Source organism: Schistocerca serialis, chromosome 7 (genome assembly GCF_023864345.2).
Source record: "Schistocerca serialis cubense isolate TAMUIC-IGC-003099 chromosome 7, iqSchSeri2.2, whole genome shotgun sequence".
NCBI classification, from domain to species: domain Eukaryota; kingdom Metazoa; phylum Arthropoda; class Insecta; order Orthoptera; family Acrididae; genus Schistocerca; species Schistocerca serialis.
Genome location: NC_064644.1, coordinates 479,335,750 through 479,363,578, shown reverse-complemented (window position 1 = coordinate 479,363,578; position 27,829 = coordinate 479,335,750). Strand labels below are relative to the sequence as shown.

The 27,829-nt window shown below is 42.2% G+C and overlaps 2 protein-coding genes across 3 annotated transcripts in view; one reads left to right on the top strand and one right to left on the bottom strand.

The window, feature by feature from the left end:
* Positions 1–27,829, bottom strand: part of LOC126412127 (synapsin) — an 861,195-nt gene that overhangs the window by 302,667 nt on the left and 530,699 nt on the right. The window lies entirely within an intron of this gene.
* The window catches only part of LOC126412129 (metalloproteinase inhibitor 3), a 332,484-nt gene that overhangs the window by 111,279 nt on the left and 193,376 nt on the right, over positions 1–27,829 (top strand). Inside the window, exon 2 of one of the 2 annotated variants that reach the window (XM_050081569.1) lies at positions 5,267–5,343. The exons of the other annotated variant lie outside the window; for it this stretch is intronic. Coding sequence (XP_049937526.1) covers positions 5,341–5,343 — 3 coding nt within the window. The 5' untranslated portion in view covers positions 5,267–5,340. The remainder of the gene's footprint in view (positions 1–5,266; positions 5,344–27,829) is intronic. 2 annotated transcript variants of the gene reach the window in all.

Below are 27,829 nucleotides of genomic sequence, written 5' to 3'. Positions count from 1 at the left end.
GTTTCTTGAAATTACTGCAACCGGTCGCCTTTTGCTTTTCAATTTTTACTATACCAATACCGGTTCCAAACTGCCTAGCCATTCGTCATGAGATGGTACGTATTTATTGATTATCTGCAACAGTGTGGGAGACGTGTAGCTGTGGCAAGATGTATAAACGAAACATGTAAGCACTGAGTGTGGGGAGAATTATCCATATTATGACACCGATATCGTTGCGTTACTTACAGTTATTAGTATCCGTTGGTTGCTTGTTGGTGCACACAGTGTTCTGGAAAACATAATGAATGTTTTATAGTGACGTTAATTTTACTGCGCTTCACACACTTAGCCACAGGTAACACGTTACAAATGCTTTACACAAAACGTGAATAAACCAAGGAGTATAGCTAAAGTTACGTCAAAGAGTTTGTGTTAGGACAGAGAGTCTCTTTGTTCAGCTCTTGTAATACACGCTGGCGACAGTGAGCATGTACCTGTTTCTCTATTGCAAAAATGACATATAGTTATATGGCAAAACTAACATGAGCTATTTATAAAATCTATTAAACAATTACGTTGGAAGATATTACATCTACAATTTTAGCACTGACATTTCGCTTGACATTCCATTAATCTTTTGTTTATCCAACATTGATCCACACTTATGAAGTAAACAATAAACGTCACAGGATTACTTTTTTCTAATAATGATAATGAAATGTAAAGGAGGATGGTATGTGGGAGGAGGATATTTTTTGTGTGTGTGTGTGTGTGTGTGTGTATGTGTGTGTGTGTGTGTGTGTGTGTGTGCATGTGCGTGTGCGCATCTCATAATGTGAAGAATTCTGGCAACATTCAGTGCTTATGTGTTTCGTTTATACACCTTGCCACAGCAACACGACTCCCACGCTGCTGGAGATAAACAATAAATACGTACCATCTGCTAATGAGTCACTAGGCGGTTCGAAACCGGTAGTGGGAAAATAAAAATTGAAGAACAAGACAGAATGCGAGTGGTTGCAGTGATTTCAAGAAACCTTTCTGGCGACCATTTCCGGAATTCGTTTGAACCTGTCAAGTGAATTTACTTGCTGTAGTCTAGCCGCACGTCCCTGAATTCTTTCCATTTTTCGTTCAGTATAACTTAGAGCCGGTCAAGAGCGGTTGACAATGGAAGCTTGTGCGCGTCCACGACCCAATTGTTCATACTTTTGCCACATTTCCCGGAGTGCAGCGAGGTCTCTCAGATTTAGAATTCTGTGTCACGTCATGTTGTTTCGTAGGCAGCGATACATAGCATTATTCGTGCGCGGTTCGATGCAAAGCCTGTTTGCCTATGGACATGGAGAGAAATCGCAGTTGACAAAAGGCCGTTGACCTCGGTTGGCGCGGGGAATGGTGACGCCCAGTTCCGATTTTAGTTCAGACACAACAGGGAGCTGCCAAGGGCTTCTGATCGGCCGGCGGCTATCCCAGCAACGGCAGCAGCCGCCTCGTGGGGAAGAGTAGAGAGGAAAAAAACGTTGTGTTATAGTAGAAAGACGCCAATGCTGCCTCTTTATTTACATGACTTCATCTGTACTAATATATTGCAATTTAACTATTAAAGTGCAGCTACTCATGTAGATCCACTGTGATCTGTAATCATCATATGGCAGCATAACTTGGTATATGTGCTACAGCGTTAATGCGGAAACGATTTACATTGGAAAATAATTAGTTCCTATTTTGGACACCAGGTGCAAATCTGGCACCGTACAGCATCTCGCCGACATTTCCGGTGCTGATATTGAAAAAATTGCCGTTAATAATAAATTAACATTACGCCTCTCCCTTGTCTGACCTTTTCTGCCCCTGTCCTGTTCTTAATCCATTACATACGGAAACATTCCTACACAACTTTCTTGCATTCAGAGCGCCAGATTTGCATCTAGTGGCCAAAATTGAAATTAGTGTTTTCCAGCGTAAATCAATTCCGCGTTGAAGCATTAGAATACGCACCAAGTTTCGCTGCCATACGGTAATTACAGACCACAATGGACCTCTGTGAGTAACTGCAGTTTATAACCACTCGATGCGTCGCATACGGTGGGCGAATTGTGATTTATTTCCCATATAAATTCTATGTTGTGTTCTACGATTCAGTTTCGATCGATAGTAAACAGAATATTGTAATATCAGATGTGGTTCTGCCCTGCCCTCAGTCACGATTATAGGCGTAGGCGTCCAAGCATTGTTCTGCGAAGTGATGAGCAGTTTCTGCAGAAAGTATCGCCACTTCTTTTTCTAAGCTGTCCATCTTTGGAACACAGCCTGCGACCAGTTTACAAAGAGAGGCCCACAGCAGTAGGATGGACTTCTTATAACCATCTATATGGTGATACAGGGTAAGGTCCCAGGCATTAATGAGGAACTAACGAAAAAAAGTTCGGAATTTTGTGAGATGCTCTATTGATTTTGAATAAGTGTTTCACTAGTTGGTTGCATAATCCTAGCCTCACATGCAAAAGGTTTTCCGTTCGAATCTTATTAGGTAGTTTGATATCTTTTATATTTAAATCTTTATCAAAATGACTTTGACGCTTATTTTTATTCAGTTAATTGGTTTAAATGTAATTTTTATCACGTAATTTTATTAACCTTTTACAATCCTCTCATTTTTAATCCTGATCATTCGTTTTTCATGTGGAATCTTGGTACATATGAAGTTAATTATTTAAATATTTTTATTTGTCTGTCGTACTATTTTAGAATCCGAAAACGCCAGTCTATCAGTTAAAAAACAAAAGACGAAATAATCTATTTATACGTGCAGTGGTGTCAAAATGTAATTTTCGTTACCGGATGTACATTTTGTTGGATGTTAATTATCATACAAAAATTTAAAGCATACATTCTTACCACAAAATGGACAAAAATAACACAAATGAAGATTTAAATGAAAGAAGGGATTGTAAGTACGGCTAAAGTACAACTAAATCCAAGAAAAATGCCGGCCGCCGTGACAGTGCGGTTCTAGGCGCTTCAGTCCGGAACCGCGGAACTGCTACGGTCGCAGGTTCGAATCCTGCCTCGGGCATGGATGTGTGTGATGTCCTTAGGTTAGTTAGGTTTAAGTAGTTCTAGTTTTAGGGGACTGATGACCTCCGATGTTAAGTCCCATAGTGCTCAGAGCCATTTTGAACCAAGTAAAATGAGGGATATAAGTGATGAATGCAATAACGTGGATGAAATTATAGGACGATGAAACGGAAGAAATGATATCAACGTTAATACATGACAATCATTAAAATCACATGTACAAAGGTTCCCACTGAAAAACGAATACTGTGAATTAAAAACGAGGCTAATTGATAAATTCAATACGGTGATTAAAATGAGATAACAAATGACTAGACATATAAAGTATATTTAAACCAATTAACTGAATAAAATAATTAGCAAAGTCGTTTCGATAAAGATTTAAAAATATATTTCAAAGCACGTAACGAGATTTGAACCTACACACTTTCGCATATGAGGCTAGTATTACAACCATTACACTATGCAATCAGTTCTATCACTATTTTAAAGCTGTAGAGCATCACGCTAAATTCCGAATTTTTTTCTTTTCGTCCATTACTCGCAAATGATGGCCCACCAGGCTGAATAGTTACAGGGCATAATATCTGAAGCCTTAACATACAACCCATATATATGGTTTCAAAAAGTCGATGCCACTCGTCGGGGCCTCTCCTTGTTAGATCGATGTTCGGGCGCATATGGCGCAAATTGTGACTGATTTGTTAGGTCGGTGGGGCTAGAAAACTCCCTGACTTAAGCCGTTATGACTTCAGCATGATAGCTAAATTGAAGGAGGCACTTCATGACATTTGTTGCTGAACTGTTACAGAGATTCGTCAGGAAATGTACCGATCTAGTCGCACCATCAACAAACTGGCGCTGCTAAGGGTATCCTGTCACTTCCATTTCGCTGGTGGCGGGTTATACACGATGCTTGATGCTCTGACGGACAGTGAAACTTTGAAACATGTATCTATTTTGTGCAAGTTTTAAATAAATAGTTGCCACTATTAAAGTTCCAACTCTAGTACGTGACATTAACTTGCGAATGAAATATCTGACTATCCATGCAGCCCTTGTAAGTTCAGTTGAGTAAGTTATTGTACTGAAGTAAGTTCCAAATATCTGACAGTTATATAATACGGATCATACAAGTGTGAGCTCACCGGATAAAATGTTGGTCGGTTGGATGGTTTGAAGAGACCGAACAACTAGGTCATCAGTCCATTTTTCCTGGATAAAATGTTAAGCACCCATTAAATGAGAACACTGGTCACTACAGAAAGCTGTAGGCTCTTATGTAGATCTTGGCTTTCAAGTTGTCTATATATACCAACCGCCTGTACAGAATCAGCGCACTAAGATGTGTCGGCGTGCGGAATGGTGGAAGGGAGCTATCGTGTTTGGACGCGCCCATGACCACACCGGTATTTGTTGGTGTATCAACGCCGACTGTACAACGTGTGTATAAGAAACACTTGCTTTGAGGTTAAGCAGTGATTAAAGAAATGTTCAGCCACTGCTAATTACTTTGTTCTCCACACTGTGTTTCGGAAGGTAGGCGTACGTCATTGGACGTGGTAAGATGAATAATGAAACCAATACCGTAAGCTTGTAAGCAGTGTAGATTACCAGTAAAAATTTTTAGAACGCTAAGGTGAACAGTTTTACTGTCACCCCTACTACATTTGATTGTGGAAGAAAGCCTCCTGAAGCGTATAGTGTAGTGAATAGATCAAGTGTGATAAGGTGAATACTTAGACTACTGAATAGTTTATTCATCTTACCACACGTGGTGATGATAGAAGTCAGACTTCTGAAATACATGGTGTGGGGAAGAAATCAATTCACTGTGGCAGAACTGAACATTGTATTTGTCATTGTTTATTATTTCTTGCCGTGGTGGTCACTACTACACCTTATCAAGATTGCTAAGTTTGTGTTTCAAGATCATATATACTTGATGACTGTCTCCATTTGAACTACGTGTCCGTTGTTGACAGAAGTTAGTGATTTATTCATTTTTTTCCGTCATGTTCAGCAGAGAAACTTCAGGGGTGTGGAACGGGTCTAGTACACTCCAGCAAAACACAAGCAAATCATACAATATTACAAGCGTCACCAAGCAAACAGTACCCTAATAATAATCTTAATAAACAGTTTTTGTTGCCGTAGATTCACAGCATGTCTTAACGCGTATCTTTCTTTTTTATTTTAACAGAAGGTGTAACAAGATATCGGGCCAACTCGCTGCTCTGAACCTGTAAAACACATCAGCGCGAATCAGGATCGTTAATGGTAAGTTTCTCTCCGTTATAACATCGCACAGTAAACACACAGGAAATAGCTCTTGTGTTCCTTGTGATTTCCAATAACAAAATATGAATGAATTGTATCTGTGTCTATCATCTTAATTTCTTTGTTTTCTTAGTGGAAGAGATCTGTAGATTATTAATCGATTCAATGACCATAAAAATATCGCTTCCAACCAGAAAACATAACATTTACGGTGGAAGTTATATGACATATTCCTGGAAGTACAAAGTATACGCGATTCATGCCTCTGTCCTCATCTTTTCCTTCTATAACTCAAGGACAGTACACAGGAAGTAAGGCTATAGACTCTCCTCTTTACATACAAGGTCATTACAATTTTTACTTAGTGGTCATCAAGTGAGATAAGTTTGTGGGGATAATGTTTCTTTAGTGATACGTATTTAAAGGTAGGCGCTTTGAATCTGATAATGTACGACGTCATTCTTGTAGCGCCTGCCATTGGATTTTTTTGATGAACGTTTCTGTCACACTTTCGCGTTAAACAAACTCACGCGAAAAGTAAAGCTCTTCTCTAAGTTCTTCAAATTGCAGACCGACAAACATTGCTCAGTTAAACTGTGAATGATATCGGTAAGTCAGTTTTTTTAAAAGACTCTTACGTACTAATTGAAGGTACAGAGAATTTTCTGAGAGATAACTACGACGATTTCAGAACTATGAATGCCACATCCATAAGTCATTCATAGTTTTAAAAAATCATTGTTATACGAGTGTCGTCCAGAAAGTAAGTTCTGATTGGTCCCAAAATGGACACCGCGGTGAAAACCCGATGAAGATTTGCACAGATGTGTTGGGTAGTGTCTCTAATATGATCGTCGATCGCATCAAGACGCTTTTTTCATTTGTGAGCGAGTAAAGGTGCCTAGAACAACGATGTCTCCCGCCAAGTAGGAGGGTCCGCTGAGAGGCTTCGCCTTAATGAATGCAGCCCACCTAACACAACTGCCACGCACGTCCTTCTACCTGGTAACTCTCAGCCGCAATCTGCAAGGGCAGTGAAGACGCTCCTGCAGCGTTTTCGATGGGAAGTGTTCGATCACCCACAACACAGCCCCAATTGGTTCGTCGTGAGTGTCATCTCTGTTCACATGAAACACTGGACACGAAGACAACACTTGAGCACAAAAAAAATGGTTCATATGGCTCTGAGCACTATGGGACTCAACTGCTGAGGTCATTAGTCCCCTAGAACTTAGAACTAGTTAAACCTAACTAACCTAAGGACATCACAAACATCCATGCCCGAGGCAGGATTCGAACCTGCGACCGTAGCGGTCTTGCGGTTCCAGACTGCAGCGCCCTTAACCGCACGGCCACTTCGGCCGGCACACTTGAGCACAGACTACGCACTATAGGCCAGTGTAGAGAATTATCGGAAAGCACAGGCGGCTGCCTTCTATGACGATGGTGTTGGAAATTTGGTATAGCGCTCCGACAGATGTCTTAAGTCGGATCGGCGACTATGTAGAGAAGTATCTGGAAAGTGTAGCTAAATTTACAAATAAAATTTTCCTGATTTTTCACTGTGGTTTCCATTTAGCGAGCGATCGGAAATTACTTTCTTGACAACCCTCGTATTTCGTATAATTCTTTTTCGATCAGATGAACGGGTCACATTACGTAATGCAACTTTATATTCGAAATTTAAAATCATTTTCGTAACTGCAGCAAAGACATATCTTATTATGGCCGTGCACTGTACACTGCGTCTATAGGTAGTAATGTTTTTGTTTTTACTATCCATGTAAATATGGAACACGGTATTGTGGATGATGGATACAGTATGTGGTATCAAGAAACAAAACAAACAATGCTGGTTACTTGTTAGTGAACTGTGCATATCATACATAGTGCGTGTTCAACACCGTGAAAGGTCAGCAGAAATATTCGACAAATGCGTCGCTCGGGAACGTACACTACGTAAGTTTTCATGTAATTGTATGTTAATGCACTTGAAGACCGTTTCATGTATGATTCGTCAAAAATAAATCTTTCCCATACATTTAAGGAATTTTAAACAAAACATAATTTATTAGTATCTCCATGTTAGGATGATTACGGTTCTACAACTGTTGTTCAGTTAGTGGATAGGAGCTTCAGTTGCTTAGAATTTAATTAAGTCCATTGACCGGTTTTTGATTCTATTTTAGGCCATTATCATGTGTATCTCAAACTGCCAAATATTAACACATCATATGAAGGGGATATAGGTACTTTTTTATAATATATGATGACAGACAATGCTTATATGTGTACAGTTCAATTGCAGAAGAATGCTGTAGAGAAGCAACGTCAAATTTTAAAACCAGTAGAAGTCAAGTGGATGTAAAAAAAAAAAAAGTTTTGCGCCAAGTGACGTCATCAGATAAATGAGCGTGCTGTAATAATAAAAACTGTACACTCGGAACCCTTGAAACTCTTAAAAAGAGTTATCTGACGTATTTCAGAATTGCAATGCATGTTATGGAACAATTTGTTTCGTTTCCTTTCAGTAGCCAGGTCTCATACGAATTAAATAAATTTTTAAAAAAACAAAATTTAGAAGTTGCATATAAATCTTAACCGTCACTTTTACGCTTTTTAATACACATGTCAACGCAACTTACGACATATACCAAAATAATGGTATATACAATGTTCAATCCTCTGACTATAAGACAAGCTACATCGGGTGAACTGCAAGAAATTTCAGAACGTGGTATAAAGAAATAACACAGGAAGAAAATCCCACATTCGCAGCTCCACCTTATGCAAGGTAGTGACTGGGTAACAGCGTCAAAAACAATCTTGTGATCCTTCGTACAATGGAGACGGTCTGCCTTATGGACATTTATAAAGAGAGAGAAGTTTACACTCACCTGAAAAAAGTCAAGGAAAAGACGCTTACCGAGCAATGTACATTAAGGAGCACCAATTTCTTGGGTATCTGCCGCCCAATTATTGACAACTTCTTTTAAAGGTATTCTGCAGTATCGCAGTTGTACGTAGGTCTGTGTAAACATACTTTTGTAAGCAATTAACGATGCGTCCAAAGTATGCTAGAACCTTCAATAGTTGCGATGGTTCAAATTTTTTCACTTTAGAGGTCGCACCTTTAAGCTTGGCCTGGACGCGTTGTTCATTGCAACTGTTTTTACACTTTTGTTAATGCCAAATAATTACTTTCAGCATTTTACTTGAAAAACAAAACATGCATTGTAATGCTGAAACACGTCAAAATATCTCTCTTAAGTTAAAGCATGTCAACAGTTTTAATGCATCTGATCTGATAACTGTTATGATTGCGACACGCCCATTTTTCTCATGACGTCATTGGGCGCAAATTTTTTAAAATTGACTTGAATTTTACTGTTTTTATCATTTGACGTTGCTTCTCTACAGTACAACGTAAGTAATATATCCCTTTTGCGTTTGTGCTGCACATACGTTAACATTGTCTCTCATCTCCTATTACAAAAAAAATCTATGTACCCGTCAATATTATATGTTAACATTAGGTAGTTTCACAGACGTTTGATAATGGCCCAATATAGAAGCCGAAACCGGCCGTATGGACAAAAAAAATTTTCTTATGTTTCATCACCAAACAATTTATGAGCACAGGCGAGGCACCAGCCTGAAAGCTTGTAAGAGCCATCTGACGATGGATTCTTAAAAATTGTAAATACGAATAAAATTTTATATCATAATTTTAATGCTATATTTAAATGATAACCCCTAAAAATCTCTCAAGGGCGACAAGAGATCCTTAAAAAAACCGGTAAATCCTGTAACAGTAGACAGTATAGTGCCACATCGTTGCAAATGTTTCAGCAAACTAATTTTTGTGCTTTTGAATCTAGACAAATTAACTGCTTATGCTAAGTTTTAATTAAAGTTAGTTATTAAGAATTCTTTCCTTCTGAAGACGGTATTTCGCTGACTTCGGTCTTAAACAGAGAACTGAATTGTATGCTAAATTATTCTTCGTTTACAGAGCTATCGGTCGGTATAATTGGTTACGCGATATTAATTTCGATTTGTGATTTTATTTCTTAATTAAGATAGTTGTCAGGGTTTAAAAATGAAGTCTTCATCCTGGTGCATCTATACGCCTTGTCCAGAGAGTCCACTTCCTTCGTTTTGAAAGACAGCTGAGCGATTTTCCAGGAGAATACGATAGTCATGCTGGCCACAGGAACCAATGTTTTCGTATTCTCGAATTATTCTTATACCCAGAAGAGGTATAAACAACCAGGACAATGTCCTACCTCCTATTCTGCTGTGGCACAGTGCTACAGTCATGTCACAACAGACTTTAGACCTTGGCTAATAGAAATTTTGTTGCCTAAGGACATCGCCAACGACGCCAGTGAATTAAGGAGATTTCGATGTGGTGGAGCTACCTGCACATAAGTCTCACCTCATTCTCTCGTAATATCACACGTCCTTAAAAGTTCAAAAGTAGTCGGTTAAATTGAGGTGAAGTCGTGACTCATATGATACGTGTATGAATTATCAATCCTCTGGAAATTTTTTTTGCACAGAATACATTTAGGCTGCAGAGAGCTTATTGAAAAGTTAATGGGCTGTGCAGAAATATGAATTACAACAATATATCTTCTCTGGTGTGGTAATGAATAACGATATCTTATTGCTGTTTACTAGCGGCTTTCCATCGTATCCTAAGAATAATGGCTTCTCGTCATCGGAAGCGTTGTGTTCCCGAAACTCTTTGTGTACGCTGCAGTTTAAACCGAGCGGTCTTCGGTGCTTAGGCAAATACGCTTTGTTGTCTCTGCGTTAATGGAAGCCGCCACGGCCGACACCAACCGGCGGTTTCTCCCTTACCATGTAGGCTGAAAGGTTTCCCCGTGCATTACTTCTTAGAATCTGCTGTAACCTTATCGGTATTTACTTTTGCCTTTTACCCTTAGTGACAATTTGAACGTCACTGGTTAATGGCTTCCACCTCTCCCCCTCCTGTATAAAGATAATGTGAGAGATTTGGCTCAGGTGTTTCAGAAACGTACCCAGGGTCAACGTAAAACTTTAGCAGATTTTCAACAGTTTCTCTATGCTACGTTAACTACCTACTATTGTTACCATATCTTCGTAATACACATCAAGCGTTGTTGGATACATGAATTTGTAGCATAGTGGCAGTTCCAAAACCGTCTCTTGTGGGCTTTGGAACAATACAGCGAAACTGCAGCGTATTAGGTCGCGTAGAGAGCAGGTGGTGAGCTTATTCAGTTTTTGACGTGTCTGATGCATTGATAAAATAATTAACGAAGACGCCCTGCTACGAGTCGAAGAAGAAATGTCTGGTAAAGGTTCAGAAACGGCGTTCAAACTGCCTTGATGAACATTGTTTTACTGATGTTGCTAAAAATATCGTCCATTTATATTAGTGCGCAACTGGCATCTGTGCTAATGATTATCTAACACCTGTTTTTTTCCTAAACAACAAGATGTTTCACGAATAAGGGCTTCAGTTTCAGCCAGACGGATAGTTCTCTCTTTTGGAGTGTCTGTCGTGTCTCATACACTAAGCACTTCATCTTCCCTGAAAAAAAGAAATCCGTAGGAGGTGAACAACATCTCTAAAACAGTATTCATCAAACGGCAGTTTGGTCTCTGAACATCTCTAGCGTCAAAACCTTCACTGAACTCCGTCTTTGAACATCACTAGCATCAACCTTCAATGGGCCCTGGGAAAATGGTGCAGCTCTGACATTTTAGTCACGGTAAGAACTAGTTCTTTTTATCTCCTATAAGGAATCCAAAATTTTGTAAGCTTAGTTTTTTTTATACCTTTTCTTATAGGGCAGATCGTGATGGAGGATGCGGTCTTAACAGTCGTATCCAGTTACGAGGCTCGGATGTATTGTCGTTGCGAGCCAATATAGAACATGTCGAACGCTTTATCGAAATGATCATAAAATTACTGTTAGTTAACAGACGTGGAGAGAACGCACAGCAGCTCATAGACGGGATGGTGGACTGCTGCAGTCACGTCTAGAATACATACAACTGAGTCACCATCAGTTTAACATGAGCGATTATCCCCAAAGTTGAGATATACAATGCTTAAGGGCCTATTTATATGCTGTTGTTTTCTTATAAGTCTGCACACTTTTGTGTGCCTTGTAGTTATTATAAATCTTCTGAGTGATTAGGCGCGTTATATTCTTCTTCAGACTACTTCTCCAAAGGTCAAGTTTCGAACTCTCTGCTCGGTTGATACTCAGGGTTCCTCTGGTGTCCACAGCGTTCAGCCACTCATGAGGAAGATGGCAGCAGGAGGACTAAGCGTAGAGTTGTGGAGACGCTCCAATAACCTTGAACACTTTACCTTCATTGCAACGGACACGGAAGCCTAACGACTTACACCAAAAGAACAACAAGTAAATAGGCCTCTCAAACATCGTATGTAACAAATAATTCAGCGATACCTGATCCTTGGGGATATTCGAGGGTGATTACTTTCTGGTTTGACGACCACACAGGCATCCTGTTGTATTGCAGCTTGCACGCCAAATCACCCCACGTTTCATTATTTGTCATCAGTCATCTGACTAGTTTGGTACGTCCCATTATGACGTATTCATGTCAGAGCAACACGTCCACCCTAGGTCCTCAATTATTTATTATATGTCGGCCGGAGTGGCCGTGCGGTTCTGGGTGCTACAGTCTGGAGCCGAGCGACCGCTACGGTCGCAGGTTCGAATCCTGCCTCGGGCATGGATGTGTGTGATGTCCTTTGGTTAGTTAGGTTTAATTAGTTCTAAGTTCTAGGCGACTGATGACCTCAGAAGTTAAGTCGCATAGTGCTCAGAGCCATCTGAACCATTTATTATATGTGTTCCTCCTCACTTTTTCCCCATCCACAACTCCTTGTAGCATCATGGAAGTTATTCACTGATGTCTTAACACAAGTCCTATCATCCTCTCCCGTCTTGATGTTTCCCACATATTTCTATACCCGCCGATTCTGCTGAGAACCTCATTTATCTTACCAGGCGTCTTTTTGTAGCATCACGCCTCAAAATCTTCATTTCTCTTTTTCTCAGTTTCCCTCACAGTCCATGTTTCACCTCCATACAATACTATGCACGGGACGTACCTTCTCGTAAATTTCTTCTTTGATTTAAGGTCAGTATTCGACAGTAATACGCTTCTTTGTTACCCGCGTTAATCTGATATTTACACCCCCCTCCCTTTCTTCTTCCGTCGTAAATTATTATGCTTTCCGTATTTATCCCACAGAGAATGTGTGGGACAATTTTAAACAGCGGATGACATGTAGCAGCAGGGTTCTCCGCATTTTGATAGCGCTACGGGATTTGATCATCGATGAGTGGCTTGAGGTGGATGTGGCATATCCAAAAAAAAAAACCTGTGGATTCTCTTGTTTGCCGAATTGAGACCGTTATCAAAGCTAGAGATTGTGCTGCTCGGTATTAGTGTGATGTCTCCTATACGAGCTATACGAGGCAAGTTGCGGTTTGCCCATCTGGGGCAGGGGGAAGGGGGTAGAGAGCTCTGGCCAGTTCCGCACTGAGGGACAGCTCATACACTGCGGTGCCGTATGAGTGTGGGTGCGTCAGACCGGGCGGGTTATTTCTGCCCGTGTGTGTCAAGATCGAGTACACAATCGCCGGTAAACTGGTGGCCCGTTTTAGAGGTGAGTCCGGCGTAAGCTGTCGCTGTCGCGTCAGCTGCCGCCCACGCCGGCCTCAGCTACAGGGCGCCTCGGAGACGCGTACATACATACACACACACTGGGCGTGTCTGGGGCGCGTACACGCACCGTCCCGGATCTGCGGGGGCCTGCGGGCTGCGTGCGGCGAGTGCGTGGGCGGTGCGTCAGGCGAGGGAGCATCAAACGCTGCCGGCGCCGTGGCCAGATCAACTCCGGTGATGCAATCGCTTCTACAAATAGGCCGCTACGTGGGACACGGGCGCTCTGTCTGTCTGACTGACTGACAGGCCGCGACAGGCTTTCGCCGTTTGTTTCAGACAGGCTCCAATTTCTTGATGGAGTAAGGCTAATGTGATTTCATAGACTGCTGTGCCATGGTTGCTGCCGGCTAAAATCAGTGATATATCTTTCTGAGTGAACGATTCATACTTCCTTCTTCGCAGTTCCATTTCTGCGTTATTTAGACGTAATTCACGAATATAACTTAAACTTTGTGTTCTGCCTTACGGCAGGTCTTGTCATGGGGGAAGCCTCGTCATAGAGGTCCACCGCATGAGCGTCTACGGAAGTGATGCCAGTGATGATGAAATGATAATGTGGACAACACAACACCCAGTCCCTGAGCGGAGAAAATCTCCGACCCAGCCGGGAATCGAACCAGGGACCCTTGGCGTGACAGACCACCGCGCTGACCGCTCAGCTACTGGGGGCGGACTTAATGAATATATATCCTAAGAAAAATAAAAGCGTCGCACTGCGAAGGAATTTTCCGAATGGGGCGGAAATCGGTAGATGAGATGTACAAGTACAGACTAACAAATTATTACACTACAGCCATTAAAATTGCTACACCACGAAGGTGACGTGCAACAGTCACGAAATTTAACCGACAGGAAGAAGATACTGTGATATGCAAATGATTAGCTTTTCAGAACATTCACACAAGGTTGGCGTCGGTGGCGACACCTACAACGTGCTGACTTGAGGAAAGTTTTCAACCGATTTCTCATACACAAACAGCAGTTGGCCGGCGTTGCCTGGTGAAACGTTGTTGTGATCCCTCCTGTAAGGAGGAGAAATGCGTACCATCACGTTTCCGACTTTGATAAAGGTCGGATAGTTGCCTATCGCGATTGCGGTTTATCGTATCGCGACATTGCTGCTCGCGTTGGTCGAGACCCAATGACTGTTAGCAGAATATGGAATCGGTGGGTTCAGGAGGGTGATACGGAACGCCGTGCTGGATCCCAACGGCCTCGTATCACTAGCAGCCGAGATGACAGGCATCTTATCCGCATGGCTGTTACGGATCGTGCAGCCACGTCTCGATCCCTGAGTCAAGAGATGGAGGCGTTTGCAAGACAACAACCATCTGCACGAACAGTTCGACGACGTTTGCAGCAGCATGGACTATCAGCTGGGAGACCATAGCTGCGGTTACTCTTGACGCTACATCACAGACAGGAGCGCCTGCGATGGTATTCTCAACGACGAACCTGGGTGCACGAATGGCAAAACGTCGTTTTTTCGGATGAACCAGGTTCTGTTTACAGCATCATGATGATCGCATCCATGTTTGGCGACATCGCGGTGAACGCACATTGGAAGCTGTATTCGTCATCGCCATACTGGCGTATCACCCGGCGTGATGGTGTGGGGTGGCATTGGTTACACGTCTCGGTCACCTCTTGTTCGCGTTGACGGCACTTTGAACAGTGGACGTTACATTTCAGATGTGTTGCGACCCGTGGCTCTACTCTTCATTTGTTCCCTGCGAAACCCTACACTTCAGCAGGATAATGCACGACCGCATGTTGCTGGTCCTGTACGGGCCTTTCTGGATACAACAAATGTTCGACTGCTGCCCTGGCCAGCACATTCCCCAGATCTCTGACCAATTGAAAACGTCTGGTCAATGGTGGCCGACCAACTGGCTCGTCACAATGCGCCAGTCACTAATGAACTGTGGCATGGTGTTGAAGATGCACGGGCAGCTGTACCTGTACACGCCATCCGAGCTCTGTTTGGCCCAATGCCCAGGCGTATCAAGGCCGTTATTACGGCCAGAGGTGGTTGTTCTGGGTACTGATTTCTCAGGTTCTATGCACCCAAATTGAGTGAAAATGTAATCACATGTCAGTTCTAGTATAATATATTTGTCCAATGAATACCCGTGTATCATCTGCATTTTTTCTTGGTGTAGCAATTTTTTATTGCCTGTAGTGTACAATACAAGTACACCATTAAGTTAAGTAGTGGTTTTGACTTTGTACATATGTACTGTTTTTGTTTTCCTTTCTTTTTCGTTTATAAATGTGTAGGTATGGTGTTCTTTTAATCATTGACAGAGGTCTTCTTAGGCACTTGTAGGTTTTACTGTTGTTCTGAAGAAGGTGTAGTTATCTACGCCGAAACCTGGGTTAACACTTAACACTAGGTGCTTTTTTCGCAATCGAGGTGGGTTTTTAGTTTTTTGATATATTAACCAACGATTGCTGACGCGCTGCGATGTTGAAGGTTCTTAAATCCTGCAATCAATGCCAATCCGAATAACTGGTTGCGTAATGGCAAGAGGTGGATCAACGCGCTACTGACTTGTTCAATTTGAGGAACTCTTTCTCTTGAATAAACAATTGAGTCTGTCTGAAATTTTAATCATTTGTTTGTCTGTACATGTACAGAACATCTACCGATTTCCGCCCCATTTGAATAACTGCTTCGTGGGTATATTTTTTTGTCTTATAGTGTATTTCGCCTAGACTGAGACGGGTTCAAATGGTTGGAATGGCTCTCAGCACTATGAGACTTAACTTCTGAGGTCATTAGTCCCCTAGAACGTAGAACTACTTAAACCTAACTAACCTAAGGACACCACACGCATCCGTACCCGAGGCAGGATTGGAACCTGCGATCTTAGCGGTCGCGCGGTTCCAGACTGTAGCGCCTAGAACCGCTCGGCCACTCCGGCCGGCCTGAGACGGATATCCTCAGTGAAGAACAAATGAAAAATATGCGTAACATCTAGATCTGGACATGAGATGAGTATGGACAGAATGATGAAAAGAGTATGAGGAACAAGGGGAGGACAAGAGGAAGGAAAAGAGTTGTTGAACTCAGGAAGTACTGTTCTGGATTGGGTATCAAGGTGGAATGGAAAAAAAAAATTGGAGAAGCAAGTAGACATCGACCAATAAGCAAGAGATCAACGACAGAGAAGAATACAGGAAAAAGATAAGAAGTAGCATGTGGAGCAGATAATTGGGTACTGAAGGTCACGGAAAAAGAGCGGGAAAACAGAAGAGCATGGATACAGATGTTCTGGGAGGAGGAGAAGACAATGCAATCCATGAAGGGGCTATCCATAGTCGTACAGAGGGCGTACCAGAAGAAGAAGGAGAAGAAGAAGAAGAAGGGATGACGCGCTAGTGGAAAGACTGCAGAGGGTATTTGACAGTCGCGAAGTGAAAGACCGAAAAAATTAACCCACTCCTGCGCGACTAAAAGATTCCGTTACCTGTCGCCGGGCCCCACCTGCCGTGTCTCGTCTGCTGACAGTTTTATGAAAACAGCTAGATCCGATTGTTGTCCGCTATTAAGATTGTCATTCAAATTCTACCGCCGATGCGTTCAGCAGCAATGGAATTTATAGGTTGTTAAAGCTTCAGAGGGAGCTGTAGGGGGTTGGCGTTGTTTTGTGTTTTGGGGGAAGAAACTAAACAGCGAGGTCATCGGTCTCATCGGATTAGGAAAGAACGGGGTAGGAAGTCGGCCGCGCCCTTTCGAAGGAACCATCTCGGGATTGGCCTGGAGCGATTTAATGAAATTACGGAAAACCTAAATCAGGATGGCCGGGTGTGGGATTGAACCGTCGTCCTCCCGAATGCGAGTCCAGTGTGCTAACCACTGCGCCACCTAGCTCGGTCTTATAGGATGTGCAACGCTGCTTCGCAATAGTGGGGTGCTGTTTTCCAGTAGATCGTCTTTTCGGACATATCGCGCTACCACTTGTCCAGTCAGTAAGGTCAGGCGGCTTCACTGTGAACGGCACGAATAATGTGCAAAAGCCCATACCTCTGTGGTGCATCTAACACAACGCCACACTGTGATTGCGCCTGATGCGCGAGGAAGGATTTCTCCACATTCAACTAGTCTCTTTGGCCGTTGCCTGGAATCGTTTTGCGCCCTTACTCTGACACTGTCCTAGCCAAAGATTTCGAGATAACTATTATGGTTCAAATGGCTCTGAGCACTATGGGACTCAACTGCTGTGGTCATAAGTCCCCTAGAACTTAGAACTACTTAAACCTAACTAACCTAAGGACAGCACACAACACCCAGCCATCACGAGGCAGAGAAAATCCCTGACCCCGCCGGGAATCGAACCCGGGAACCCGGGCGTGGGAAGCGAGAACGCTACCGCAGATAACTATTAGTTCCCCGTCTTTGTGACTATGCTGGACGTCGTGTGTGCACAATGGATCATTTTTCTTTCAGGGTAGCCATGTTGAAACGGTACATATCGGATGTACATGTATACCGTAGTTACTGGACCAGGCCTGAGTAAATACTTCCTTGCTTCAAGGAAATCTGTCGGCCCAGTCATAGTATGAAACGTCCCCTTTTTAACAATTATAGATGACTGTGCTTAAACTGACACACAATATTTTGTTAGCGCAACGCAATCTGACTTTCAAAATTCCCTACAAAAGAATGGCCCTGACTAACATTAAACTATACCTTTCACAAATCACTTACCTCACAAAAATCTTCGCTGCTCAAGCTACTGCAATACAGCGAGCGCCACTACTGCCAGCTAAATAAAAGATTCAAACTATGGAAGGCACTAACTACTGATAGGGATAGTTAGCAAATGAAAGATATTAATAGAGAACAAACAATGTATTTACCTTGATATCATCATATATAAATATAGCAGTTCATGACAAATTTCAAAACTCCGCCATCTCTCTCCCCACGTCCACCACTGCTGGCGGCTCACCTCCAACTGCGCAACGCTACGCGCTGTTCACAGCCAGCTGCCTAACACTGCAATGGCAGACAACAATGCAAACTAGCCACAGACTGCACACAGCACAGCCAGTGATTTCATTTTCATACAGAGAGCGCTACGTGGCGGCGGCATTACCAATATAAGAACCTAAACAGCCTACTTACATAAAGAAAACATAAACAGCCTACTTACAATAGCAATAAGTTTACAATCGACTAGGGGCAGGGCTTCATGCGTTTCTGTGTTCTTCATGGCAGAAGCTTGGAGTATTTCTCAAAAGATAAAAAAAAATCTGATGGCTGGTATGAAAACAGCAGTGCATGCCCTTTTGGAAGTGGTCTGTCCTTGCCTTCCTCCGACACTTCAACTGCCTCATGTGAACTCCCATGCAAGATGCAACTTGTACATTTTTCACATTAATAATAGCCGCGGGTGAAATAAAAGTGACAGACCAATCTGAGATTCAAACCCTGCTTTTGGATTTGCAATCTGACGTACTTAGCTAATGACCGATTTTTTATCATAAAAAATCTGATAATCAACCACAAATATACTTCATGACGGAAGTAATTTGTGTAAAATTTATTCTTCCGACTTCAGTATTCAGCTGTACTCACTATTTAGATCAGAGGCGGATATGCTAAAGAACTGCGGTATTTTTACCATCAGAGACGTGAGCAGATAAGCCACGGATGTGGTAAGCGAGAAACGTATTCTCAGCAGTGACGCACGCTGTGCTATTGCAGTTTGCTTGGCATGAATGTCTCCGGTTGCAGCCGTAAAACCAATTTACTGGTCCGATGATGCACCGGCGAGAAAGCTCCACAGGAGCTTTCGAAACGCGGTGAGACACAGTTTTCACGGGCGTGTGCGTTTGTACGCAAGCTAAGTGAAAATTCATCTCCCTGTTGCTTAAGTGGCATTGATACTGGTATCTTTTTCTGTCGGTGGCGATTCGATGTGACTTAAGCTGTCAACTTCATCTGGGCAATAGAGTCGTTCGAAGTATTCAGATTGTGTGTGTGTGTGTGTGTGTGTGTGTGTGTGTGTGTGTGTGTGCGTGTGCGTGTATGAGTCATTTGAAGAACGACCAAACAGGGAAGCACTAATGAATACATCTATGAAGCGGAAAACCGTTGTACTGAACGATCGGCTATTGAAGATACACGAAATTGCTGACGGTACTGATACGGCAGAAGCTGGAGTACGGTATCTTTTACACGAAGAAAGAGTCATGACAAAACTTTTTGCGAGATGAGTACCACATTTCTTGGACTCTAACCAAGAAGAATGGAGAATAACTCTCAGCACTGTTTCACTTGTTTTCAGAAGGAACACACATGATTTTGTGCATAGATCTGTTATTACAGATGAAAGGACCCCCACTTCACGCTGGAAAAGTAAACACATACGAAGCAGTGTGGGGAAGCGTATGCATCTGGAAATAGGGAGCCAATTTATTGTCAGCAGAACTGCCCTCACTGAAGTGAAATGCAGAGACGATGTGGATAAAATTAACGGAAATGTTATGATAGGAAATGATATAAGCGAAAACCACTCAGAAATCTGAACCCGAAATGAAATGACGGAAAACGGAAGTAATGATGCATAGTGAAATGAAATTAGCGATAAACATAACATCAAAGCTTAGAACGATGCAGCAGGGAACTGGAAGCAAACTAACGCTTAGTAGACAAGGCAAAGAGAAAAAATTAAAAAAAAACAAAAAATTTAAAAAGTGTTTTAGGGAAATACGAAATGTTGTAACTTTGATCAGTTCTCACGTTTAAAGAGTATTTGGTTTGCAAACGTTTTGAGTTCAACGAAAAGCTAAAGACAGCAGTTATTGGGTATTTGGAGAATTAGCAGGACAAAGCTTGAGGAGTGGAATAAAATCAGCGAGCGACTGCGCCTGTAAGAAAAGCTCATTTTTACTTCAAAATGTAGAATTTCTGTGTAAAGGCGATAAACATTTTCCTAGCTACTGCAATTATTGAAACGTGAATGAGGTGCGGTTTTTGTGGTGTTGGCGTAGTTTCTCATTCAGCTGTGAGCGCTGGACTGTCTACACTGTTCGCAGGTAGGCGGGAGACGGCTGCTCGGAATGCAGCACGCGTCATCGTCTTAGCAGGTGGTAATGCATGTTACTCGAAAATTTATGCTGCTGGTGTTTTGTGCAGGCGTACTCAGAGCCTGTTATCCATCTACATGGAGCCCAGGAAACATGGAGGGGCTAAAGAACACACCAAATCCAACGACAATAATGCTACATCCTTCGCGTTGCGTCTCACAAATAACTAAATCACCACAAAAAAGCAACGATAATCATCAGCTCCTTATCATGCGAAGGAAGGTAAGAAAATGAATGTCCTAGAGAATATGGAAATTCGTAGTTATTTAAAAAAGCAACCAAGTACACTGTCAACGAGCAAACCTATTTACAAATAGAAGTTTTCTCGAAAATTTCAGTCACATTGTGCTTACAGCTAGCCAAAAACCAGTCTTTTAACTCTATTCGTAGTATCCACCCAGCAAGTAGGATAACCTACATCATCTATGTACTAAATGAAATTAAAAACTTCCGAATATTCCTATTTTGCCACCCCATAGCTTCTTTAACAATTTTGCTTTTACTTCTTCTTAACTTCTATTTAGGCGCAGGCGTAAACGCAAGTGCATAGATCTATGGAATTGTTAGTCCATCCTCAGTTTTATTATTTGGTCAGCGTTATAATATTGCACCTATTCCCGCCTTAAAAGTTTCGAGTATGCTTTCAAATTATGGAGAAGAGTTAAATTTGCGAATCAAAACGAATGGAGACAATTCATGTGATTAAGCTGCCATTTCCATACGTACGGCATCTTGTTCTAGGTAACTACTTTCCCGTCAAGTTAGGTGCACGCCACCTTGCTTCCGTTTCGTGGCGATAATGTAGTGTGCTTTTTTACAGATAAGCACACGATAATGGCTTAAAAAGCCGGAACTAGTTGTGGACCGAATAAAAGGTGTAAATAAATACCGTCTACGTTCAAACATGCAGCCTTTGCGGTGTTATTACCTTCAGTACTACAGTGAGCTGTATGAACTTGTATGCAAGTCGTAATGAATGGTACACTATCGTTCGCTTGTTGCGTGGCGTGACACGCGGCGAAGGTAACACGTCCTTGGCAACCTTCCATTCAACAGACCAATAATGTCTGTGTCTTGGAGAAACGCGGACGTCTCTCTCTCTCTCTCTCTGTGTGTGTGTGTCTGTGTGTGTGTGTGTGTGTGTGTGTGTGTGTGTGTGTGTGTGTGTGTGAGTATGGTGTGTGTGTGTGTGTGTGTGTCGCTCGCGTATTCAGATCTCATGTGTGGACATATGTGTGAAAGAATAGTGATGAATATGGGTTGCGTAGGCTGTCCGGGGAGGAGGGAGGGGGGGGGGGGGGAGTGGCTCCAATACTGGCTTCGCAGCATTATTGACACTTCTGGTGATTGGTTTTCAAATAGGTCCACAATGTGTCCCTCTAAACCCTCCATCACTATCAGATTAAAGTCATGTTACATCGCATCAGCAAAACCACGTGTTTCTATGATGAGCAGCGAACATCAATGTGACTCGTGTCATTTTAATCACGTGTCTGTAACGCTGTCCTAGATGACAAGAGCCAGAGATCCGAAAGACTACATTGGCTGTATAATGTACCGAATTCAGTAGACAGAACAGATGGTTACGCTGATGATTCCCTTATTGTGGTGTCGGCCGACTTCAGAGCGAAGCTAGACGAAAGAGTAGATGAAACACTACAACAGTGCAGCAGAGTAGTCCGGGCAACAAGTTAAAAATAACTACTAAAAAGATTAGAGGCTCTCTGTAAGCAGGAACAGAACTTAGAAAAATGTTCAAATGTGTGTGAAATCCTATGGGACTTTAACTGCTAAGGTCATCAGTCCCTAAGCTTAACACACGACTTAGCCTAAATTATCCTAAGGACAAACACACACACACACCCATGCCCGAGGGAGGACTCGAAGGCCAGCCGAAGTGGCCGTGCGGTTAAAGGCGCTGCAGTCTGGAACCGCAAGACCGCTACGGTCGCAGGTTCGAATCCTGCCTCGGGCATGGATGTTTGTGATGTCCTTAGGTTAGTTAGGTTTAACTAGTTCTAAGTTCTAGGGGACTAATGACCTCAGCAGTTGAGTCCCATAGTGCTCAGAGCCATTTGAACCATTTTTTGAGGACTCGAACCTCCGCCGGGACCAGCCGCACAGTCCATGGCTGCAGCGCCTAAGACCGATCGGCTAATCCCGCGTGGCCAGAACTTAGAAGTTGCAAATAGTTTTTAATACAGAGGAACATGGTCTGGAGGTATCTACTAGTGCATCTTGATGAGAAATTTTATGACACATGTAGCCAAAGTCAAACAGAAGGCGGTTAAGGTTATGCACATGACAGCACGAACCAACAACACAGATAACAAAATAAAGGTGCACACGCTGTGTGTGTGGATCATAACGCCATCTTCAGTACAGTAGCCGTGTTTGGAATGAATGTGGCGGCATGTTGTTTGCGACTAAAACGCTATGGAGTCATACTGAAGCCAGCGTAACGCAGCGCACCGCAGATACTCTGTGGAGCTTTCAGAACAACACCAGCTGGAGTCCTGCATGTGCTTCTTGAGGATATAACCGAGAGATATATGATGCGCCGTACTGATAACGGCGAAAGCGTCCAAACAGGTTCCACAATCACTGGCAAAGGAAGCCGAAAACGGTGGAAAATAAAGGAGTGGGACGAGCTTCCTACAGCGAGAAAGGCTTGTGGTACGTTCCCTGATATCAAAGAAAGCCTACACTTAAATAATTTTAACCCAAGTTAGGGCATGTTTCGTCTCATTAGTGGTCTTGGTCCTTACCTGCAATTAATTAAAACCTGTAACCCCACCCCGACTCCTTAATAATCAAACTCCCATGTACAAAACAGCCGTGAGTTTAAAGATTTTCACGCATCTCAAAGTTCATAATGTCATATCTCCTGAACTCTGTGTCGTGCAGTGATGCAGCTCTGCGCGTATATTCGGTAGTTTATGTGGATATTGTCTGAAAATGTATTGCAAGTAGAGTTAGTAGTAAAGAAGTAATGAATTAAAATTCCATAGCTGATGTTGAAGTTTTCCTCCAGGAGTAGTGAAAATGTAGTAAGCGGTAAACGGTTTTCTTTAATTAATTTGTGGGCAGTGTCACCGAGAAAAAGTTTGGGAAAGGTTTCAAATTATGTGTGAGTTTAGATGAAAGCCGTTGAGTGCTCTGTTCTTAAATAACGGATGGGTATAGTCTGGGTAATTGCACGCCATGAGTTACGATGATTTAACACATATAAACAGCTTCTACCTCTAATATTTAACTTATTATGTTCAACTTTTGACATAAAATTATACTCGTACCTCTTAATGAGTATAATATAACAGCATTTTAAATTCGGTCTATGAAATATTTAAAATCAAATTTGTGTTGTTCCTGGAAGCTGTTTTTATTTTCCTGCGCAATCGCAGTTATCTTCTCAAATTACTGGTTTCGACCGTCTCAAACGGCGATCTTCAGATCCAGCTGGTGCACTAGACAGTGACAACACACAGCCCTCTTGTACAGCAGCTGGATCTGAAGACGGCCGTTTGGAACGGTAGAAGCCAGTAATCTGAAAACATTAAACTATATTAGTCGCCGCGGTCGTCTTAAGACGATATCTTACCCATATTATTTGTTCAAATAATGTAACGGCACTCATAAATGTGCAGCTATGGACTGAATATGACTACTGAGCACATAGTTTGTCTAATTATGATAAGCGATACGAAACAACTTTCTTCACAGTATTTGTCTGGTTTTCGTACAGACCTAGAACTGCGGTCCTCAGTGTACGTAACTACATGCAGGGTTACGAAAATGAAGCTCCATTACTTCGTTCACGAACTCTTGCTAGTTATATACGTTAATTTATATTTAAAATATCGACCTATCCTGGCTTCACGGGAGTAAGCACGGCCAGACGACGGGTGTGGCGTAGAAGTAATAGATTATATACACAAACCTTCCTCGTGAATCAGCCTATTAGTGAAAAACACGTCATAATCCCTACAGTAGTTCCTGATTCAACTGCCTTTACTGATGGGTTTTATGTAACCCACAATGCCTTCAAATATCACGTACAAGTTTTTCACTTTCTCTTGCTCGTTGCACACAGACTGTTAGTTCTACAGTAATAATGAACAGGACCATTTTGTAGTAAATTTAATGTTGTTGAATTTTGTACTGGTATGGGTTTTCGCTAGAGGCAGTAGTTTTAGAATTATTCTATAAAAAAAGTACAAAAGTAACCTTCAGACGCCATTTTATTGAATAACTCGAAAACCATGGCCTCCAACGAAAACGTATGTCAGTACGAAATTTAACTACATACCATTTCCTCCATAAAGGTCTTGTTAATATTTTCTGAAGGACTAATACTTTTCATGTAGTGATGGTGGGAATACGAATATATCGTCCATGGTCTTTGAAGGTGTTTCAGGTTACATAAAATCCAACAGATTGGGCAACTAAATCACCCTGAATGGCAAAAGATGAGGGTATCAGTATGTATTTGCTTATCTGCACTTTGTTATAAGTACTGTGTAGAATTTAGCATAAGAGTATTGGCAGGCCATCCACACTTCTGAAGACTCGAAAGAAAGATAGAGCCGAAAGGCATTGTTGGCTGATCTGGTGTCTTTTTTGTGTTGCATAACGAAAAGAAAAGGGAGAAGGAGAAATTCAGTGTCGGTACATGGCCTACTCCTCTTAAATAGAACCAAGGGGACTGTATGTCCCTTATACCACCATCTACGGATGCATCGGCTAAATTGAGACGTTTCTGAAGGTTTAGTACGAGAGGGAGTTCTTGCATACTGTATATGTACCAGTTTCATTTCGGATTTTTGCGACAAACAGTTTGAGTTATTGTGATCGTTTCATAGCTTTGGTTAATGATAAAAACTTTACACCAATGCCTATGAATTTAATTTGTACACTACAACACTGAAGATGATCACTACGTGATTGAAAATCGATTTTGCTGTCAATAAACCATCGATATTACGGCCAAAGCTGATCTTCCTTCTAATTTCACATATATGGTCGTTGTGCACACAACACTCTATGGAGTCGCGATTCAGTAAGTTTTATCATTGCCTGACTTCCGCGGCCAGGGGTAGTTAGAATAAAAGTTTTAATGGTATGGTGCCGCGGCATATTTCAAAATAGTTATCAGTGGGCAAAATCGACGCTTCCACCTCGATTGCAATGGTCTTCTTAAAACTTTTATTCTACCTTTATGATGGTAGTTCGCACAATATTGGATTGTGGTTATGTGACGCTCTGCAGTAGATTGTTGATGGAAACAGCATTCAAAAAAATTGATAAAAGTGCTGACGGACATATCTGAGGCACGCCACACTGTTCTAAAATATTTTATAATCGATTGTTTCTGACAGTCACACTTGTTATGTAATAACTTTCTGCAGTTAGGGGCTTTTTTTGGACTTATTCATCTCAGCTACTGCGTGGCAAGAGGAAGTAATTCTTCAAGATTGTCTGCCGTTAGAGTGAACACCACAAATGCTTTTACTAGCAGAAGTACTCTGTCCACACTGTTATTGTAACTGTGCAGGCAAGTAGAGCAACAGCTTCTAGAACATTTCCAGTTTGACTTCCAATGAAATATGATAAGTCAGCATACATTTTTTTCTTCGCCAATGACAAGGAGTGAACACACATGACGAGATCCATTCAAATAGTCGTACTTAAGCGCACGTGTTCTGCATTTTGCTGTCTGACTGCGATTTCCATCTTTCCTGAGTCAAAAACCACTTTCAGAAGCTGCGGACATTAACATTCATGAGCTTCCGCGAAACGCCGACGGAACGGATGCCAATTATTCTAATCCTTTTCCTACGCCCTGCTCTGTAGGCGTGTGGACTCAGAATCGTCGGAAGCGTCACGCCACGTGCAGTGACGTCACAGCAGGGCTGTGTCTGTTGGCAGCCGCGGGATGTCGTGACGTCACCGTAGCATGACGCAATCTGGCGCACTCACAGCCAGCAGGTGCTTCTGGCGTTCATTGTTCCGCTCTTGTTTTGACGTTTCACTTAATGCAAGCACGTGGCGAGCGGATTAACCCCTTTTATCCTTCTAGTCAGCTTATTTGCAAGGTCAAGAGCAAAGCCAACAGCAACAGACGCAGCGTTGTAGATTCCGAAGCCAATATCTACGTCTACATACATTGCAAACCACATTGAAGCGCATGGAAGAGGGCATTTATCGTTGTATCACGAGTGGGGGTGCCTTCATGTCCAGTTGCGCTTGGAATGCGGGAAGAATGACTGACTTAATGTCTCTGTGCGACGTGCAGTTGATCTGATTTCGGATTCGTGGGTGTTACAGGAGCGATACGCAGGAGCTTGAAGAATATTTCTATATTGTTCGCTTTAATACTGGTTATTGAAACTTTGTGAGTAGGCTTTCGCGGGATAATTTGCTTTTATTTTCAAGCGTCTGTCATTTCGGGTTTTTTACCATTTCTGCGACGCTCTACCATGACTCAAAGAAACCTGTGCCAATTCATACCGCCCAAAGGGAGTAAGTAATCAACTTAAGAGTTGAGTTTTCCAACCTCTTTTCCTTTTGGACACACGACAGTACGTTTCAAACTTTCGAGACATCCCTACATGTGATTTTCGTCGTAGGTGCAAAAAGAAAACACGCTAAGTACACATAAGGGACAGTCAAACGAAAATGAGAGCGTTGGAAAAAAGTAAGAAAATTGCTTATTTTTTCATAAGTAATTGCCATATCTGTTAACTCATTTATCCCACTTTGAAACAAGACTCTCAGTACCTTCAAGCAAAATGCTTGCAGTTGCCTACAGAACAATGATTGTACCCAGGTGTGCGTCTCTTCGTCCGAAGTAAATCGGCGGCCACAAAAGTCTTTCTTCAGGTCTCCAGAAATATCGAGGGAAGAGATCAGGATTTAAGGGAGGATGTGCAAGCGGTTCCAAGCGAAACTTCTGCAGCGTACTCGCAAGAACCTTGGCGGCTTGTGGGCCGGCATTATCCTGCAACAGAAGTTGCCAAGGTTTTTTCGACTACACTGCAGAAGTTTAGCTGAGAATCCGTTACACATCCTCCATACATTCCCGATTTCTCACCAAGCTATTTCCATAATTTTGGAACCCTGAAGGAAAACATTCGTGGCCGTCGATTTGCTTCGGACAAAGAGGTGTACGCCAGGGTACGAACATGATTCCATAGGCAACCGCAAACATCTTCCATGAAGGTACTGACAGTCTTATTTCACAGTGGGAGAAATTAGTGAACAGTTATGGCGATTGCTACACGTAGCCCTAGTAACAGCAACTACGCCTGCAACATGTTCACGTGATGACAAATCTATCTAGGCCCGACCATGTTTTGTATTCATTGCACTACGTTGCATGCTTCAACAGCACCGCGCAATGTTTCCAAATATTTGGCAGTTATTTGCTGGGACGTTTCTTATGCTCGGTCTCCCACGTGCCTAGCGTCATCTAATATCAGCCAAAATGATGATGTCTGACTCAGGCGAAACGCATCATTGGTAAATAAATAATAATTAGAACCCTGCAACGTAGACCGTTCGTTTTTGCACCTTACCGGGTGATCAAAAAGTCAGTATAAATTTGAAAACTTAATAA